This window comes from Thalassophryne amazonica, chromosome 5 (genome assembly GCF_902500255.1).
Source record: "Thalassophryne amazonica chromosome 5, fThaAma1.1, whole genome shotgun sequence".
Taxonomy (NCBI): domain Eukaryota; kingdom Metazoa; phylum Chordata; class Actinopteri; order Batrachoidiformes; family Batrachoididae; genus Thalassophryne; species Thalassophryne amazonica.
Genome location: NC_047107.1, coordinates 133467215 through 133486815, shown reverse-complemented (window position 1 = coordinate 133486815; position 19601 = coordinate 133467215). Strand labels below are relative to the sequence as shown.

The 19601-nt window shown below is 46.6% G+C and overlaps 1 protein-coding gene across 1 annotated transcript in view; it reads right to left on the bottom strand.

The window, feature by feature from the left end:
* The window catches only part of fnbp1a (formin binding protein 1a), a 350992-nt gene that overhangs the window by 225717 nt on the left and 105674 nt on the right, over nucleotides 1-19601 (bottom strand). Inside the window, exon 10 of the mRNA XM_034171436.1 lies at nucleotides 9514-9690. Coding sequence (XP_034027327.1) covers nucleotides 9514-9690 — 177 coding nt within the window. The remainder of the gene's footprint in view (nucleotides 1-9513; nucleotides 9691-19601) is intronic.

Sequence of the window (19601 nt, the reverse complement as noted above, 5' to 3'; positions counted from 1 at the left end):
TTAATAACATTTACATTTACTCTGATGGACTACCCAGCAGTGGGGAATAAGTTTCATTACACTAGAAGTCTTTCAGAAAGCGCTGTAACTAGGTTTAAGGATATGATTCCTTCTTTATGTTCTCTAATGCCATATACCAACACAGTGCAGAGTAGCTACCTAAACTCTGTAAGGGAGATAGAGTATCTCGTCAATAGTTTTACATCCTCATTGAAGACAACTTTGGATGCTGTAGCTCCTCTGAAAAAGAGAGCTTTAAATCAGAAGTGTCTGACTCCGTGGTATAACTCAAACTCGTAGCTTAAAGCAGATAACCCGTAAGTTGGAGAGGAAATGGCGTCTCACTAATTTAGAAGATCTTCACTTAGCCTGGAAAAAGAGTCTGTTGCTCTATAAAAAAAGCCCTCCGTAAAGCTAGGACATCTTTCTACTCATCACTAATTGAAGAAAATAAGAACAACCCCAGGTTTCTTTTCAGCACTGTAGCCAGGCTGACAAAGAGTCAGAGCTCTATTGAGCTGAGTATTCCATTAACTTTAACTAGTAATGACTTCATGACTTTCTTTGCTAACAAAATTTTAACTATTAGAGAAAAAATTACTCATAACCATCCCAAAGACGTATCGTTATCTTTGGCTGCTTTCAGTGATGCCGGTATTTGGTTAGACTCTTTCTCTCCGATTGTTCTGTCTGAGTTATTCTCATTAGTTACTTCATCCAAACCATCAACATGTTTATTAGACCCCATTCCTACCAGGCTGCTCAAGGAAGCCCTACCATTATTTAATGCTTCGATCTTAAATATGATCAATCTATCTTTGTTAGTTGGCTATGTACCACAGGCTTTTAAGGTGGCAGTAATTAAACCATTACTTAAAAAGCCATCACTTGACCCAGCTATCTTAGCTAATTATAGGCCAATCTCCAACCTTCCTTTTCTCTCAAAAATTCTTGAAAGGGTAGTTGTAAAACAGCTAACTGATCATCTGCAGAGGAATGGTCTATTTGAAGAGTTTCAGTCAGGTTTTAGAATTCATCATAGTACAGAAACAGCATTAGTGAAGGTTACAAATGATCTTCTTATGGCCTCGGACAGTGGACTCATCTCTGTGCTTGTTCTGTTAGACCTCAGTGCTGCTTTTGATACTGTTGACCATAAAATTTTATTACAGAGATTAGAGCATGCCATAGGTATTAAAGGCACTGCGCTGCGGTGGTTTGAATCATATTTGTCTAATAGATTACAATTTGTTCATGTAAATGGGGAATCTTCTTCACAGACTAAAGTTAATTATGGAGTTCCACAAGGTTCTGTGCTAGGACCAATTTTATTTACTTTATACATGCTTCCCTTAGGCAGTATTATTAGACGGTATTGCTTAAATTTTCATTGTTACGCAGATGATACCCAGCTTTATCTATCCATGAAGCCAGAGGACACACACCAATTAGCTAAACTGCAGGATTGTCTTACAGACATAAAGACATGGATGACCTCTAATTTCCTGCTTTTAAACTCAGATAAAACTGAAGTTATTGTACTTGGCCCCACAAATCTTAGAAACATGGTGTCTAACCAGATCCTTACTCTGGATGGCATTACCCTGACCTCTAGTAATACTGTGAGAAATCTTGGAGTCATTTTTGATCAGGATATGTCATTCAAAGCGCATATTAAACAAATATGTAGGACTGCTTTTTTGCATTTACGCAATATCTCTAAAATCAGAAAGGTCTTGTCTCAGAGTGATGCTGAAAAACTAATTCATGCATTTATTTCCTCTAGGCTGGACTATTGTAATTCATTATTATCAGGTTGTCCTAAAAGTTCCCTAAAAAGCCTTCAGTTAATTCAAAATGCTGCAGCTAGAGTACTGACGGGGACTAGAAGGAGAGAGCATATCTCACCCATATTGGCCTCTCTTCATTGGCTTCCTGTTAATTCTAGAATAGAATTTAAAATTCTTCTTCTTACTTATAAGGTTTTGAATAATCAGGTCCCATCTTATCTTAGGGACCTCGTAGCACCATATCACCCCAATAGAGCGCTTCGCTCTCAGACTGCAGGCTTACTTGTAGTTCCTAGGGTTTGTAAGAGTAGAATGGGAGGCAGAGCCTTCAGCTTTCAGGCTCCTCTCCTGTGGAACAAGCTCCCAATTCAGATCAGGGAGACAGACACCCTCTCTACTTTTAAGATTAGGCTTAAAACTTTCCTTTTTGCTAAAGCTTATAGTTAGGGCTGGATCAGGTGACCCTGAACCATCCCTTAGTTATGCTGCTATAGACGTAGACTGCTGGGGGGTTCCCATGATGCACTGTTTCTTTCTCTTTTTGCTCTGTATGCACCACTCTGCATTTAATCATTAGTGATCGATCTCTGCTCCCCTCCACAGCATGTCTTTTTCTTGGTTCTCTCCCTCAGCCCCAACCAGTCCCAGCAGAAGACTGCCCCTCCCTGAGCCTGGTTCTGCTGGAGGTTTCTTCCTGTTAAAAGGGAGTTTTTCCTTCCCACTGTAGCCAAGTGCTTGCTCACAGGGGGTCGTTTTGACCGTTGGGGTTTTACATAATTATTGTATGGCCTTGCCTTACAATATAAAGCGCCTTGGGGCAACTGTTTGTTGTGATTTGGCGCTATATAAAAAAATTGATTGATTGATTGATTGATTTAACTGTTTTAGTCTGTGGTGCAGTTGAAGGTGCTATATTATTTTTTCTTTTTGAATTTTTATGCTTAAATAGATTTTTGCTGGTTATTGGTGGTCTGGGAGCAGGCACCGTCTCTACGGGGATGGGGTAATGAGGGGATGGCAGGGGGAGAGAAGCTGCAGAGAGGTGTGTAAGACTACAACTCTGCTTCCTGGTCCCAACTGGATAGTCACGGTTTGGAGGATTTAAGAAAATTGGCCAGATTTCTAGAAATGAGAGCTGCTCCATCCAAAGTGGGATGGAAGCCGTCTCTCCTAACAAGACCAGGTTTTCCCCAAAAGCTTTGCCAATTATCTATGAAGCCCAACTCATTTTTTGGACACCACTCAGACAGCCAGCAATTCAAGGAGAACATGCGGCTAAACATGTCACTCCCGGTCTGATTGGGGAGGGGCCCAGAGAAAACTACAGAGTCCGACATTGTTTTTGCAAAGTTACACACCGATTTAATGTTAATTTTAGTGACCTCCGATTGGCGTAACCGGGTGTCATTACTGCCGACATGAATTACAATCTTACCAAATTTACGCTTAGCCTTAGCCAGCAGTTTCAAATTTCCTTCAATGTCGCCTGCTCTGGCCCCCGGAAGACAATTGACTATGGTTGCTGGTGTCGCTAACTTCACATTTCTCAAAACAGAGTCGCCAATAACCAGAGTTTGATCCTCGGCGGGTGTGTCGTCGAGTGGGGAAAAACGGTTAGAGATGTGAACGGGTTGGCGGTGTACACGGGGCTTCTGTTTAGGGCTACGCTTCCTCCTCACAGTCACCCAGTCAGCCTGCTTTCCCGGCTGCTCGGGATCTGCCAGAGGGGAACTAACGGTGGCTAAGCTACCTTGGTCCGCACCGACTACAGGGGCCTGGCTAGCTGTAGAATTTTGTACATGTCCTGCACTACCCTAACATACTTCTCTGCCACTCCAGACTTCCTGATACAATACCACAGCTCTTCTTTTGGCACCCTATCATAAGCTTTTTCTAAGTCCAAAAACACACAATGTAACTTTCTGGCCTTCACTGGACTTCAACAGTATTCTCAGAGCAAACATTGCATCTGTATCATCAATTTCATCATCAATCATCAATTTTATTTATATAGCGCCAAATCACAACAAACAGTTGCCCCAAGGCGCTTTATATTGTAAGGCAAGGCCATACAATAATTACGTAAAAACCCCAACAGTCAAAACGACTCCCTTTTAACAGGAAGAAAGTAGTGCTCTTTCTCAGCATGAAACCATATTGCTGCTCACAGATCTTCACCTGTTTTCTAAGCCTAGCTTCTACTACTCTTTCCCATAACTTCATGCTGTGGCTGATCAACTTTATGCCTCTGTAGTTACTGTAGCTCTGCACATCACCCTTGTTCTTGAAAATAGGAACCAGTACACTTCGTCTCCACTCCTGACAATAACTCAGACTCAAACTCAGACTCACTTTTACTGTCACTCAACCCTTACAGGCAGAACGAAATGCAGTTTCTCCAGGTCTCGGTGTAGTTAACTGGGACAATTTTTTTTAACCTAACCTATTGTATAAAATTTTGCAACATAAACATTTGCAATGTACAATATGCGTGCCCCTGTGGCCATAGAATATATATACAAGGCACAGGGTCGGCAGCAGCAGCAACGTTAGAGTATTAAGAAGGTGACAATGTGCATGTAATTCAATTGAATATAGGTTGAAGAGGATTTGCAAATCATTGTATTCTGTTTTTATTTACATTTTTCATAACGTCCCAACTTAATTGGAATTGGGGTTGTAATTGTGCTGCTTATTATTATTATTTATTATTAGGCCCCAAGTAGGACAACGTCCTACGAGGACCCTATTGTAATTGTGCTCTTTACAGGAGAGTGAAGGTCAAAGTTCTCAGGGTCCTGGTGCTTCCTGTCTTACTGCATGGATATGAGACTTGGACTCTAACCAGTGTCCTAAGGTGAGGACTGGATGTCTTTGGTCTCAGGTCTCTGTGGAGGATCTTTGGGTCCTGCTGTAATGACTTTGTGTCCAATGAATGGTTACTTAGTGAGACTCAGATGAGGAGGATCACTGACACTGTGAGGGAACATCAGGCATCACATTTAGTCCATGTGGTGAGTTTCTCTGGAAATGATCTAGCACGTTCCTCAGTCTTGATGGTATTCCACCTGGTTGCAGCAGATAGATGGATGCTTCTGAGAGGTGGGGATGGACATTTACCTGACTGGGTGGTTGCCACTTAGAATCTACAGCAATTATGGGGTATGGTGGGGGTGACATCATGCTGCCAAATTTGAAATATAGAACATATTTGATTCATCAGATTCCTTCAGCATCACCAAAATCCTGACTCCATTATACCTTCCTAGGTGTCTCTCAAACTCAGCAGCTGAGGGCTGAGACATGAATTATCATTTTTATCTTAGTCTTGATCCAGGACAATCACAAACCAACATGCTGATGCCTCATTCAGATTCTCACGGGCTGCAATCAGGGTGTCTATTGAGTTCACGAAGACCACAGTCTAACCGGTGTATAGTCAGGGCCAGTAAACCTGTTCATCATGACAACTGTGTTGTGTGTTGGGGGGGGGGGGCGTGGCTGGATGTTTTGGTGTTCTTTTCTTTTCTTTGCTCTCCAGGTGGCATGAGGGCTGATTTGTCTGTGAAGAAGGTGCTGGCTGAAGAGTCTTCACCCTCATCAACATCATGTAAAGCACCTGTGATTGGTGCTCACGTGCAACCTGGACGACTTGCAGCTGAAGCAGATAATTGGATGGCGTTCTGCATTTAAGACATGTGTGATTCAAGCAGAACTGCCGGGAACTCGACCTTGTGACGTTCGTTTGTGAGACGCTGAGGACCGTGCCTGGGTTTTGACACATCGAGCCCGTGAAGCAGGGAGGGGTGAGGACACATGCTGTCAGCACACACGAAAGGTAATTAAGTGTTTAAGTAATTGTTGATAGTAACTTGGTGTTTTGTTACACAGTATACTGGAATTGTGAAGAGAATTGTGTAGTTTGCTTCTCACTGCTGTGGCGTGAAGGATAAGTGATCCTCCACTTGTTGTGAGAAGCTGCTCATTTGCATAAAGTAAAAAAGGACACTGACCTGAGTGTGTTGCTGATAGCGTGTGTTTATTGGAAGATATAGTTGTATCTGTTGACTTACCTCACCTTCTCTTTGCTTCACAGAGAATCAGTTTGTCGTGTCCACCTGGGGGGTGTTTGGCGGTGGTAGGAAGTCCAGGAGCGCCGGCTTTAATCCTTGCGGGCGCTGGAGAGCGAGCCACGAATCACTCCACCAGAGGGACGTTGTTTTTATGTTTTTACACTTTTAAGCACAGGTGAATAATAAATAGTTTCTGTTTGGAACCGCTTTCTGGTTATTTTTAGCGCTGGGTCCTGTCTGACGCAGGTCCGCTCCTCAACCCGCGTCGACACATAACAGTAGTTCCCGGCCATTCCATAATGGACCCAGCGGCAGAGGCGGTTCCTTTTGCCGAAAAGATTCAAGAACACTTGGAGAAAATATGGGAGCAATTACAGCATCTCGCAAATCAAATTAAACAAACAGACGCCCGTGTTACGGAGCTCGCAGCTCAAGCCGTTCCGCTTCCTGCAGCGCCAGCTGCGGCATCATCGATACCAGCGCAGATAACTCCGTCACCCAGAGATTCGGTGTTTGAACCGATCATTTGTCATCCGGAGCCTTATGCGGGAGACGTCGAAGCTTGTGCTTCGTTTCTGATGCAATGTTCTCTGGTTTTTGCTCAGCGACCGGCTTCCTTCTCTTCTGATGGAAGCCGTGTTTCGTATGTGACAAATCTGCTCCGAGGTGACGCCTTAGCTTGGGTCACAGCGTTGTGGAGTAACAACTCGCCATTGTTAGGGTCCTTTAAGGATTTCTCCCGGGAGTTCCGACTGGTTTTTGACCATCCGGTGAAAACGAATACCGTTGCTCAACGGTTGATGAATCTCAGGCAGGGGAGGCGGAGTGCGGCGGAGTATTCCGTGGACTTCCGGATTTTTTCTGCTCAATCAGGTTGGAATGCCGCAGCATTACGGGGCGTGTTTGTAGACGGGTTACATGAGTCATTAAAAGACGAGCTGGCGGTCCGTGATGAGCCAAACGATTTAGACGAGCTAATATCGTTGGTGATTCGTTTAGATGATCGGATGAAGGAGCGTGGACGCGAGAGAGAACGCCCATCAGAGCGTTTTTTTTGTTCTCGGGGCTTTCCCCGACACAAAGCTGGGCCGCCTCTTCTTCGCCCCACTGAGGCTCCTCCGACGGGACCTCCGGCTCCTCCTATTGACGAGCCCATGCAGCTCGGACGAGTCGAGATTCCTGTATTGCCCCGACACATAAGCGTCAAGAGAAATAACGGTGACGTAACTCCAAGTGTTCTGGGACAGGCAAAAGAACTCACATAAAAAAAAAAAAAAAAAAAAAAAAAAAAAAATTCTAGCACAAGTAAATGTTTTGTTTTCTTTAATCAGGGGTTATACTTGTTTGGGGAGGTAGGGGCATATCTGGTGGAGTGATAGGCGGTCAGACGCCCGCCTGGGCTCACTAACCTGTCAATTTTGTATGTGTTTTTAGGTATTTTCTGTTTGGGTTGTTGGGTCGTTTTGTTTTGATGTTTTTATTTCTCTACATTCCTAACCCCAACCTCACTTGCCCTTAGACCGCTTGTCTTGTGGGTTGTGGGGTGGTGCAGGTTGGTCACGCTGAGCATTCTCAGAAGACCTCTGCACCTGGGGGGGAGGGGGGGGTGTTAGAGGCGTTCTTTTTGGTTTGGTTAGGGCCCGGTTCCACTCCAGCCTCGGTGAGCCTTTGGACCGATTGTCATGGGTGTTGCCGGGGTGTGGTGCAGCGGAGACATGCCTCAGTCGGAGGGGTGGGCCGATCTGTTGCCGTTTGCCATTTCGGTAGTTCCACCCCTCCCGAGCGGCTGGGGTATGGTCGAGTTGGGGCACCGGACGTATTTCCGGTTCTCCGCTGCGCCTTGGGGTTGGAGCTGGGTTAGTTTTTACCTGTTCCCTTCTCCGGCTTAATATTTTGAGCCGTTTGCCAAAATAGAGCCGCCGCAGGGCTCTGGGAGGGACCTGGGGTCTTTCGGGGTGCCGGGGAGGGTAACAGGGTTTATGGTCGTTTTATATCCCCCCGGGGTTGTTTTTGGTTGTCCTCCGGGGGTTGGTTTTTGGTTTTATTTTGTTTCCTTCCGGGTTCCGCCTCCAGGGTTGATGGGACAGTCCTCTGGGGGGGAATTGGCTTGGGACCGACCGGCCAAGTGTGACCGGATCTGGGGTTCCGGGATTGTGGGGAGGGTACCTCCTGGGGTTGATGATACGGTCCCCTGGGGGGCACCGTTTTACGCCATGTATACCTGGGGACCTTTGTGGGATTACGGTTTTGGCTGTTCCTCCTGGAACTGGCAATGAAGGCCTTCTGAGGGGGGGTTGGGCTCTGCAGGTCATTCTGGGGGGGTTGTTTGTTATTTTTCTTTTATGCATTTACGTTTGTACTGTGTTTGTGGGACTGTGTTGGGTTTTTGTGTTTGGGAGTTTTTCTTTTCCTCCCGGGGTTTGATGGGACGGTCCCCTGGGGAGGTTTTGGGTGGGTTTTATGTTTTTTTTGTGTGAGTGGACTTGTTCTGGGGAATGTTTTGGGGCTTTTGTTGCTTCCAGCCGGCCTTCCAGCTGCGGTGCCTGTCTTGCCGTCTGCTTCCTGACGTGGACCCCGGAGGGAGGTGCTGTTCTCGGGCCTGGTCTGTTCGGTCGCCGGGAGGCTTCCCGTTGATGGGGGGGTACTGTTGTGTGTTGGGGGGGGCGTGGCTGGATGTTTTGGTGTTCTTTTCTTTTCTTTGCTCTCCAGGTGGCATGAGGGCTGATTTGTCTGTGAAGAAGGTGCTGGCTGAAGAGTCTTCACCCTCATCAACATCATGGAAAGCACCTGTGATTGGTGCTCACGTGCAACCTGGACGACTTGCAGCTGAAGCAGATAATTGGATGGCGTTCTGCATTTAAGTCATGTGTGATTCAAGCAGAACTGCCGGGAACTCGACCTTGTGACGTTCGTTTGAGAGACGCTGAGGACCGCGCCTGGGTTTTGACACATCGAGCCCGTGAAGCAGGGAGGGGTGAGGACACATGCTGTCAGCACACACGAAAGGTAATTAAGTGTTTAAGTAATTGTTGATAGTAACTTGTTGTTTTGTTACACAGTATACTGGAATTGTGAAGAGAATTGTGTAGTTTGCTTCTCACTGCTGTGGCGTGAAGGATAAGTGATCCTCCACTTGTTGTGAGAAGCTGCTCATTTGCATAAAGTAAAAAAAGGACACTGACCTGAGTGTGTTGCTGATAGCGTGTGTTTATTGGAAGATATAGTTGTATCTGTTGACTTACCTCACCTTCTCTTTGCTTCACAGAGAATCAGTTTGTCGTGTCCACCTGGGGGGTGTTTGGCGGTGGTAGGAAGTCCAGGAGCGCCGGCTTTAATCCTTGCGGGCGCTGGAGAGCGAGCCACGAATCACTCCACCAGAGGGACGTTGTTTTTATGTTTTTACACTTTTAAGCACAGGTGAATAATAAATAGTTTCTGTTTGGAACCGCTTTCTGGTTATTTTTAGCGCTGGGTCCTGTCTGACGCAGGTCCGCTCCTCAACCCGCGTCGACACAAACTGCACAGAAGGTACTGGTAACACAACCCGACCAACCAGCCAGTCCATGCAGACACTGTACCGTGCAGGATCCAAAACACATCCCTGAGGAAGAAATATATAAAACTCACATACAGGTTTGTTCTCTACATACCTTGTTTTTGCGAATGAAGGGCCAGAGTTTGCGGCTGTGTCTGCGCCCGTCAGTTCGGTTGTCAAGGTAACTTGACTCAGAGATGCTTCTCTTCATATTGGCACTGTAGTCTTCAAATGCCACATCACCTGGAGGATCAAATCCTGATTTGTACACCTCCACCACCTGCTGGGTGTCCTACACACACACACACACACACACACACACACACCTTTTTGACCATCTCCAGGACTAAATGCACACTTACATCAAAAGGGAACAACGCATCCTGATGAGCATGAACATTGGTGACACTGTGAGAAAGTGAAGAGAAAACCTGAGGGACATGTCCTTCTCATTCAACATATCTGAAGTTCAACATCTGGAGAAAACTTCATGCCACAGACAGCAGAGCTGCATTGCTGGATTTTATTGCGAAAGTGTTGTGGGTGGGGTCAGCACACCGGTGATCAGTTTGGGTTGAGCAGTTTTTTTTTTCTAATAAAGGGCCAGATCTTTCTAGAAAGTGTGTCATATGTAGGCCAAATGTAAATACAGACTCTGTGTCCTCTGTTTTACTGGCTTACCTGCCCTTTAGAGCTGTCAGCGCCAACAAGTTATGGGTCCAGTCAGATGACCAGGAAGGAGTTTGGAAGCTGATGGTATCGTTTGTGTTTGGACGGAGATGGGTTAGGGTTAGGGTTAATTGAAAGAACCACCCGCTACAGATGCTGAAGGTGTGGAGGACGATGCCATCAAAAATGCAGAACTAATTAAACTTTTGGAGAACAGGAGTCTGTCCCTGGTGATGAGAGACACCGTGGATGATGGCAGAAAGGTGCTGTGGATCCTCAGAGACCACGACGCAGGTCCAAATGTTTAAGATCAGATAACTGTACAGAGTTTACATCTTCTGAGTCACTGCTGAGTAAAAATGCCATTAGTCAAAAAACTTCAGCCCCTTACTGGCCCCGTCAGAATGGGACAGTGGAGAAAACCTGGAGAACTGTGTTTGAAATGGTACGATGGCTGTTCACCTACAGTCATCTGCCTAAAGAGCTTTGGAGTGATGCAGTTCAGGCTGCTGCTATTACCCAAAATAGATGTTAAAACAGATGTATTACATGGTAACTGGAAAGAAACCTAAGCTTTCAAAAATGAAAACTTTTGGGTCTGACTGTTATGCACACAAATATGACAAGAAAACATTTGTGAACAAGTAGGCTGGTAAAGTTTATTACAAAAAGTACTAGTGATTGTAATAGACTGTATGAAAGCTGACACCCAGCTATTAGAACAGGAACTGTCAAAAGCAATGCCACAGGAGATCAAAACTGAGATCTGTGATACAAATATGAGCTTAGGTGAAAGTGACCAGAGTACAGGTTACCCTAAGAGAGAGAGAGACCCCTAAGTATTACACAGACTATGATTATGAGATTAAATGTGATGACCGAGCACCTATGAACATTGACTAATGCTCCAGACTTGTATGTGATGTACCCAAGACGTTAAAAGAGGCTGTGAGCACAGCAGAATCAGAGTCGTGGGTGAAGGCTATGAAGCACAAATGGACTCTTTGATAGGGAATAATACTTTTACCCTAACAACAGTACCTGAGGGCAAATAAGTGGTGGTGGTGGGGGGGCAGATGGGTATATACTGTCAAAGCAAACAGTTGAGACAATCTACAAGGCCAGTGTAGCAGAATCATGAAGAATATAATATGTGTTTTAGGTTATTTGAAATTATCACTTGTGGATAATCTTACCTCAAATACTGGGGACACCACCTATGACTGAATGATATTATAACAAGGTTATAATATCACTGATTTTAGGGTCAGTCAATAGGAAATATTAAAATCAGTCTAATCTTCAGGAGTAGGTTTTGCAGGTCAGAGCCGACACCCTCTGTAAAACCATACAAAATCACAGACAACTTCACACGTTTAAGATATTTATTTATCTCAGGCAGGAGTTAAATAACAGGACAGATCACAGCAAGCAATTTGATGATGATGAAATTCAATGAGCAATGATTATATGACATTCAGATATTTTGGTTTCATAGCAGGAGTTTAGGAGTTAAATTCGTCCTAATCAGTAGGGAATTCCATCCATCCATCCATCCATCCATTTTCTTCCGCTTTATCCAGAGTCGGGTCGCGGGGGCAGCAGCTCAAGCAAAGCTGCCCAGACCTCCTGATCCACACACACTTCCCCCAGCTCCTCCGGGGGAACCCCAAGGCGTTCCCAAGCCAGAAGAGAGATCCCTCCAGCGTGTCCTGGGGCTTCCCCGGGGCCTCCTCCCAATGGGACGTGCCCGGAACACCTCTCCAGCGAGGCGTCCAGGGGGCATCCGAAAAATATGCCTGAGCCACCTCAACTTACTCCTTTCGACATGGAGGAGCAGCGGCTCGACTCCGAGCTCCTCACCCTATCTCTAAGGGAGCGCCCAGCCACCCTGTGGAGGAAACTCATCTCGGCCGCTTGTACTTGCGATCTCATTCTTTCGGTCATGAGCCAAATCTCATGAGCATAGGTGAGGATCGGAACGTAGATCGATCGGTAAATCGAGAGCTCTGCCCCCCTACTCAGCTCTCTCTTCACCACGACGGTCCGATACAGCGACCGCATCACTGCAGCTGCTGCACCGATCCGTCTATCGATCTCACGCTCCATCCGTCCCTCACTCGTGAACAAGACCCTGAGATACTTAAACTCCTCCACTTGAGGCAAGGACACTCCACCGAGGGAATTTACTTTAATATTTATTAATGTGAGAGAAGATTAGTACTGCTGGATAGAGTTAAATAAAGGCACTCTGTTTTTTATCTGACACTGTAGCCCGGTCTTACTTTGGAGGCACTGTGCAGATCGGGCTCTGTAGGTCAGGTGCTGGGTGATGGTCACATCACAATACCTGCCAACCTGAAAAATGCACCACTCCACCTTGTGATACCTCCAGGACAACGGCTCCGGCACTCACAGGTAGTCTTCCAGCCATCCCAGCTCTTCACCAAACTGGGATTGTCTCTCGAAGTCACTCCGCTTCTGAGCCTAAGAGGTCGGACAACTCACTTCGTGGTGCATAACAACATTATCGAAGACATCCTGATTTCCAAGGCCACCCCACTGGGTTGGTTAATCAGCACTGAATTTCAGGACTTTGAGCTGAACATCCCAGGTCTTGGCCAAGTCCCTCCATCACTTCTTCTCTGTCCACAACGACAATGACACTGAACCAGCTCTGAACCCTAACCAAGGTTCTGATTCTGAGTTTGCATCTCAGGTAGAACAAGTCTTAGCAGCAGCAGATGCTTTAAAGAATGATAAGGAGCGAGGACGCCTAAGAGATCTACTCAATAAATACCGAGCGTCCTTTGCCAATGATTCATTGGATTGTGGACTCACACACATCCACTCTGTGTGTATCCCAACTCCTCCAAATGCACCGCCCACCTTCGTGCGACAGCACAAAATTCCTTTGGCATCCTATGAAGTTGTACAGGAAATCATAGATGACCTATTAGGAAAAGGGATCACAAGACCGTGTGTCATTTCAGGCATTTGTTTTGTTCTGAGAGTCGACCGTGAGGACCGTAAGGGTCTAGAGGACCATGTGGTCAGGGTCATCAAGGTCTATTCTGCCAACAGTGTCTTCCTCAGAGATGATTGTTGGAAATGCAGCAATCGCTTCTGAGGGTTTGGAAAAGACAACCCCCGTTGTGGACAGGGAAGAAGCGATGGAGGGACTTGGCCAAGACCTGGGATGTTCAGCTCAAAGTCCTGAAATTCAGTGCTGATTAACCAACCCAGTGGGGTGGCCTTGGAAATCAGGATGTCTTCGATAATGTCGTTATGCACCATGAAGCGAGTTGTCCGACCTCTTAGGCTCAGAAGCGGGGTGACTTCGAGAGACAATCCCAGTTTGGTGAAGAGCTGGGATGGCTGGAAGACTACCTGTGAGTGCCGGAGCCGTTGTCCTGGAGGTATCAGGAGGTGGAGTGGTGCATTTTTCAGGTTGGCAGGTATTGTGATGTGACCATCACCCACTACCTGACATATGTCAGGGATCAATTGCACAGACTTTAGATACTCCGGATCGGAGTAAGCGGGGTCGTCATGTGCTCTGGTCAGAGACCAGAGGACAAACAGTACTCACTCACATTAGTGTCCTCTGACAGCTTACAGAGGAAAGTGTCCTTCTCGGCCAGCAGTGCATCTGGGGGCCACGAAGTGGTGTACAGTCGACGGGATGTTCGCTGTGACCATGTTGCAAGGGGGTTCTGTATCATCTGGGATCAAAGTCTCAATGGCATAACATTGTGGCTCTGCTGGTTGAGTCACCTCAGGTAGGAGAGGGTGACGGACCTGTGCCCATAGTTTTAACCGTTTGAAATTGATGAAGGGTTCAAATCGGTTGAGAAAATATTTTCCTATGAGGAAGGGAATGGTGGCGAGTGCTGATATGTACACAGGGTGTACCAGACTCATGGGGCCGACAGTGATGTTGACCAGAGCCATTGAGGATAAAGTTGCTGGGTTGTTCGTGTAGGGCTGGATCTCTAACGAACACGGCGATAGTTTGAGGTTTCTGTTGGCCTGCTGTGCTGTTACCTGCAGTTGTTTAAACAGGGAGGTAGACATCAAGGTGACATCGGCGGTGGTATCCAGAAGAGCCTCATGTCTGAGTGAGTTTTCCAGGATTAGGGACAAATAAAATTTCTTTGCAATCCCCTTCTCAGAGAGATTACCCAAGAATTTCCGTACAGGTGGTTGTCCAGGTATAACGGACGCTGGATCAGCGTGTGATCAACCTGATAAGACTCAGACTCAGACTCACTTTTATTATCACTCGACCCTTACAGGCAAAACGAAATGCAGTTTCTCCAGGTCTTGGTGTAGTTAAATGGGACAATTTTTTTTAACCTAACCTACTGTATAAACTTTTGCAATATAAACTTTTGCAATGTATGCGTACCCCTGTGGCCATAGAATATATATACAAGGCACAGGGTCGGCAGCAGCAGTAGCGTTAGAGTATTAAGAAGGTGACAATGTGCATGTAGTGCAATGTTCACAGTTTGGTAGTGGATGTTGAACTGTTCAACAGTCTGACAGCATTCGGGTAGAAGCTGTTTTTCAGTCTGGACGTTTTGCCCGGATGCTGCACAGCCTCCTTCCAGAGGGAAGGGGTGTGAACAGACTGTGAGCAGGGTAGGTGGAGTCTTGGAGGATGCAGGTGGCTTTGTCTCTACATCTGGAGATGTAGATGTCCCCAGTGGGTGGTAAACTGCATCCGATGGTCCACTGTGCAGACTTCACCACCCGCTGCAGCGCTTTCTTCTCCGCCACCATACCACACAGGGAGACAGCAGGACAGGACACTCTCCACTGCACAGCTGTAGAAGGCCCTGAGTACCTCGGTGTTCAGTCCGGCCCTTCCCAATTTCCTCAAAGGATAGAGACGTTGGTGGGCTTTCTTGATGACAGCTATGGTGTTGGTGTGCCAGGTGAGAGTGTTGGAGAGGTGGACTCCAAGGTACCTGATGGAGGAGATGATCTCCACCACAGCTCTGTTGATGTAGGGGGGGAGGGGGTGGTGGGAGCTGACCTGCGGAAGTCAACAACTATATCCTTGGTTTTCTGGGTGTTGAGGATGAGGTTGTTGTCTCTGCGGGATGATGGTGTTGAACTCAGAAGTGAAGTCCAGGAACAGCAGCCTTTCATAGGAGTCATTGTTCTCTGAGTGGGAGAGGGCCTGATGCACCACGGTGGAGATGGCATCAGCTGTGGACCGGTTTTGCCTGTATGCATACTGGTGCTCATCTACAGTCACATTGATGGTCTGCTTCAGGTGCCTCATCAACAGCCTCTCAAAGCACTTTGTGGTGATGAGGTGAGTGCAACTGTTGTGTAGTCTAATTCATGCATTTATTTCCTCTAGGCTGGACTATTGTAATTCATTATTATCAGGTTGTCCTAAAAGTTCCCTAAAAAGCCTTCAGTTGGTTCAAAATGCTGCAGCTAGAGTACTGACGGGGACTAGCAGGAGAGAGCATATCTCACCCGTGTTGGCCTCTCTTCATTGGCTTCCTGTTAATTCTAGAATAGAATTTAAAATTCTTCTTCTTACTTATAAGGTTTTGAATAATCAGGTCCCATCTTATCTTAGGGACCTCGTAGTACCATATTACCCCATTAGAGCGCTTCGCTCTCAGACTGCGGGCTTACTTGTAGTTCCTAGGGTTTGTAAGAGTAGAATGGGAGGCAGAGCCTTCAGCTTTCAGGCTCCTCTCCTGTGGAACCAGCTCCCAATTCAGATCAGGGAGACAGATACCCTCTCTACTTTTAAGATTAGGCTTAAAACTTTCCTTTTCGCTAAGGCTTATAGTTAGGGCTGGATCGGGTGACCCTGGACCATCCCTTGGTTATGCTGCTTTAGACGTAGATTGTGGGGGGGTTCCCATGATGCACTGTTTCTTTCTCTTTTTGCTCCGTATGCATCACTCTGCATTTAATCATTAGTGATCGATCTCTGCCCCCCTTCACAGCATGTCTTTTTCCTGTTTTTTTCCCTCAGCCCCAACCAGTCTCAGCAGAAGACTGCCCCTCCCTGAGCCTGGTTCTGCTGGAGGTTTCTTCCTGTTAAAAGGGAGTTTTTCCTTCCCACTGTGGCCAAGTGCTTGCTCATAGGGGGTCGTTTTGACCGTTGGGGTTTTTCATAATTATTGTATGGCCTTGCCTTACAATATGGAGCGCCTTGGGGCAACTGTTTGTTGTGATTTGGCGCTATATAAGAAAAAAGTTGAAGTTGATTGATCTTATCTTAGGGACCTCATAGTACCATATCACCCCAATAGAGCCCTTCACTCTCTGACTGCAGGCTTAGTTGTAGTTCCTAGGGTTTGTAAGAGTAGAATGGGAGGCAGAGCCTTCAGCTTTCAGGCTCCTCTCCTGTGGAACCAGCTCCCAATTCGGATCAGGGAGACAGACACCCTCTCTACTTTTAAGATTAGGCTTAAAACTTTCCTTTTTGCTAAAGCTTATAGTTAGGGCTGGATCGGGTGACCCTGAACCATCCCTTAGTTATGCTGCTATAGACTTAGAGTGCTGGGGGGTTCCCATGATGCACTGAGTGTTTCTTTCTCTTTTTGCTCTGTATGCACCACTCTGCATTTAATCATTAGTGATTGATCTCTGCTCCCCTCCACAGCATGTCTTTTTCCTGGTTCTCTCCCTCAGCCCCAACCAGTCCCAGCAGAAGACTGCCCCTCCCTGAGCCTGGTTCTGCTGGAGGTTTCTTCCTGTTAAAAGGGAGTTTTTCCTTCCCACTGTCACCAAGTGCTTGCTCACAGGGGGTCGTTTTGACCGTTGGGGTTTTTACCTAATTATTGTATGGCCTTGCCTTACAATATAAAGCGCCTTGGGGCAACTGTTTGTTGTGATTTGGTGCTATATAAATAAAATTGATTGATTGATTGATGTTAAAATTGCCCACTATAATTATCTTATCTGAGCTAAGCACTAAGTCAGACAAAAGGTCTGAAAATTCACAGAGAAACTCACAGTAACGACCAGGTGGACGATAGATAATAAAACTGGTTTTTGGGACTTCCAATTTGGATGGATAAGACTAAGAGTCAAGCTTTTAAATGAATTAAAGCTCTGTCTGGGTTTTTGATTAATTAATAAGCTGGAGTGGAAGATTGCTGCTAATCCTCCTCCTCGGCCCGTGCTATGAGCATTCTGACAGTTAGTGTGACTCGGGGGTGTTGACTCATTTAAACTAACATATTCATCCTGCTGTAACCAGGTTTCTGTAAGGCAGAATAAATCAATATGTTGATCAATTATTATATCATTTACTAACAGGGACTTAGAAGAGAGAGACCTAATGTTTAATAGACCACATTTAACTGTTTTAGTCTGTGGTGCAGTTGAAGGTGCTATGTTATTTTTTCTTTTTGAATTTTTATGCTTAAATAGATTTTTGCTGGTTATTGGTGGTCTGGGAGCAGGCACCGTCTCAACGGGGATGGGGTAATGAGGGGATGGCAGGGGGAGAGAAGCTGCAGAGAGGTGTGTAAGACTACAACTCTGCTTCCTGGTCCCAACCCTGGATAGTCACGGAAAAGTTACCATAGGGATAACCGGCTTGTGGCGGCCAAGCGTTCATAGCGACGTCGCTTTTTGATCCTTCGATGTCGGCTCTTCCTATCATTGTGAAGCAGAATTCACCAAGCGTTGGATTGTTCACCCACTAATAGGGAACGTGAGCTGAGATTAGACCGTCGTGAGACAGGTTAGTTTTACCCTACTGATGTGTTGTTTCAATAGTAATCCTGCTCAGTACGAGAGGAACTGCAGATTCAGACATTTGGTGTATGCGCTTGGCTGAGGAGCCAATGGTGCGAAGCTACCATCTGTGGGATTATGACTGAACGCCTCTAAGTCAGAATCCTGCCTAGACAAAGCGATACAGAAGCACCATGGATTTTCGGTTGGCCCCTGATAGCTGGGCCTCCCCCCCGGGGGGGCCCGGTGAGCAGAGCCGCTCGTGACTGGACTGGGGCGTGGCCAGATATGCGGCCGTCCCTCTCCTCCCACGCAACTCATGTTTGTGGAGAACCTGGTGCTAAATTACTTTAGCACCAGGTACTTTAGCCTTACCAGGTACTTTACTTTAGACTTTTCTGACACATCCTGCTTAAAACCTAAAAAGTCTGAAGGATCGAGCATGAGATCTGGCATGGTGTGGCTACCCGCGTAGCCTGTAGCAGTGGACCAGCAGCTCCTGTGATCCACCTGGGGTTGGAATGGTTTCTTCTACCTGCGCCAACGCCAACTATTAATGGACCCGTGGCTCCAGATAGGGTCGTGCCTAAGTCTAATAGCCTAGCAGTCCAGGGGCCTCCACCATAAGCAGTGCTAGTCGGGGAGCTAATGCCACCAACGGTGTTATCAGGGAAGCTAACGCCACCAGCGGTCCGCTATGGGGTTGCGCCTACGGCTAACGGCCCAGCAGACGCGAGACCTCCATATTCTCCAGCGGTGTTATCAGGGGAGCTAACGCCACCAGTGGTCCCCGACGGGGTTGCGCCTACGGCTAATGGCACAGCAGACGCGAGACCATCTTCTTCAGCGGTGTTAGCAGGGGAGCTACTGCTACAAGCGGCCCGCGATGGGGTCACGCCTACGGCTAACAGCCCAGCAGATGCGAGACCTTCATCTTCTTCAGCAGTGTTAGCAGGGGAGCTAACGCCACCAGCAGTCCGTGACGGGGTCGCACCTACGGCTAATGGCGCAGCAGTCATGAGGCCTCCATCTCCTCCAGTGATGTTAGCAGGAGAGCTAACGCCACCAGCGGCCCGTGACGGGGTCGCGCCTACGGCTAACAGTCCAGCAGTCATGAGGCCTCCATCTTCTATATCGGTGTTAGCAGGGGAGCTAACCAGGCAAAGCACTGTCACTAACTTGTCTGTTACCTCTCAATACCACACTAAGGTAAAGCCAAGAAATAAAGTTTTTAATAAACATAGGTGTACAAACTAGTTCACTACTCTGAATCAGGCAAGAACTGTATGGGACCCCAACTGTAAACCAAAGGGACTGTTTTGTGGTCATTTGAACATTCGTAGTCTGTGTAACAAACGTGAACAAATGGAGCATCTTCTGACTGATTCTAATACAGATATCTGAGGTATCTCTGGGACATGGTTGAAATCATCATCACCTGAAGCCTTGGTAACAATGCCTAAATATCAAGTGCTTAGGACGGATAGAGAAAGGGGAAAAGGTGTGTGTGTGTGTGTGTGGGGGGGGGGGGGGGGGGGGGGTATTACTCTATGTAAAAGCAGGCTTAGCATGTAAGCAGTTGGAATTGCCAACAGCTTTTGAATTTGATGGTGTTGGTGTCAAAATCAAGTTGTCCATTGAAATGTCTTTTGTTTGTATTTGTGTGTATCGCCCCCCAAATGCCAAGGCTGTGTTCTACGATGAGCTAAAGACAATATTAAATTTACTTAACCCAAACAAAGAATTAATTATCCTTGGTGATTTTAACACAGGCACAGGTGTTGTCACTGGGGGGTGGACAGCTGC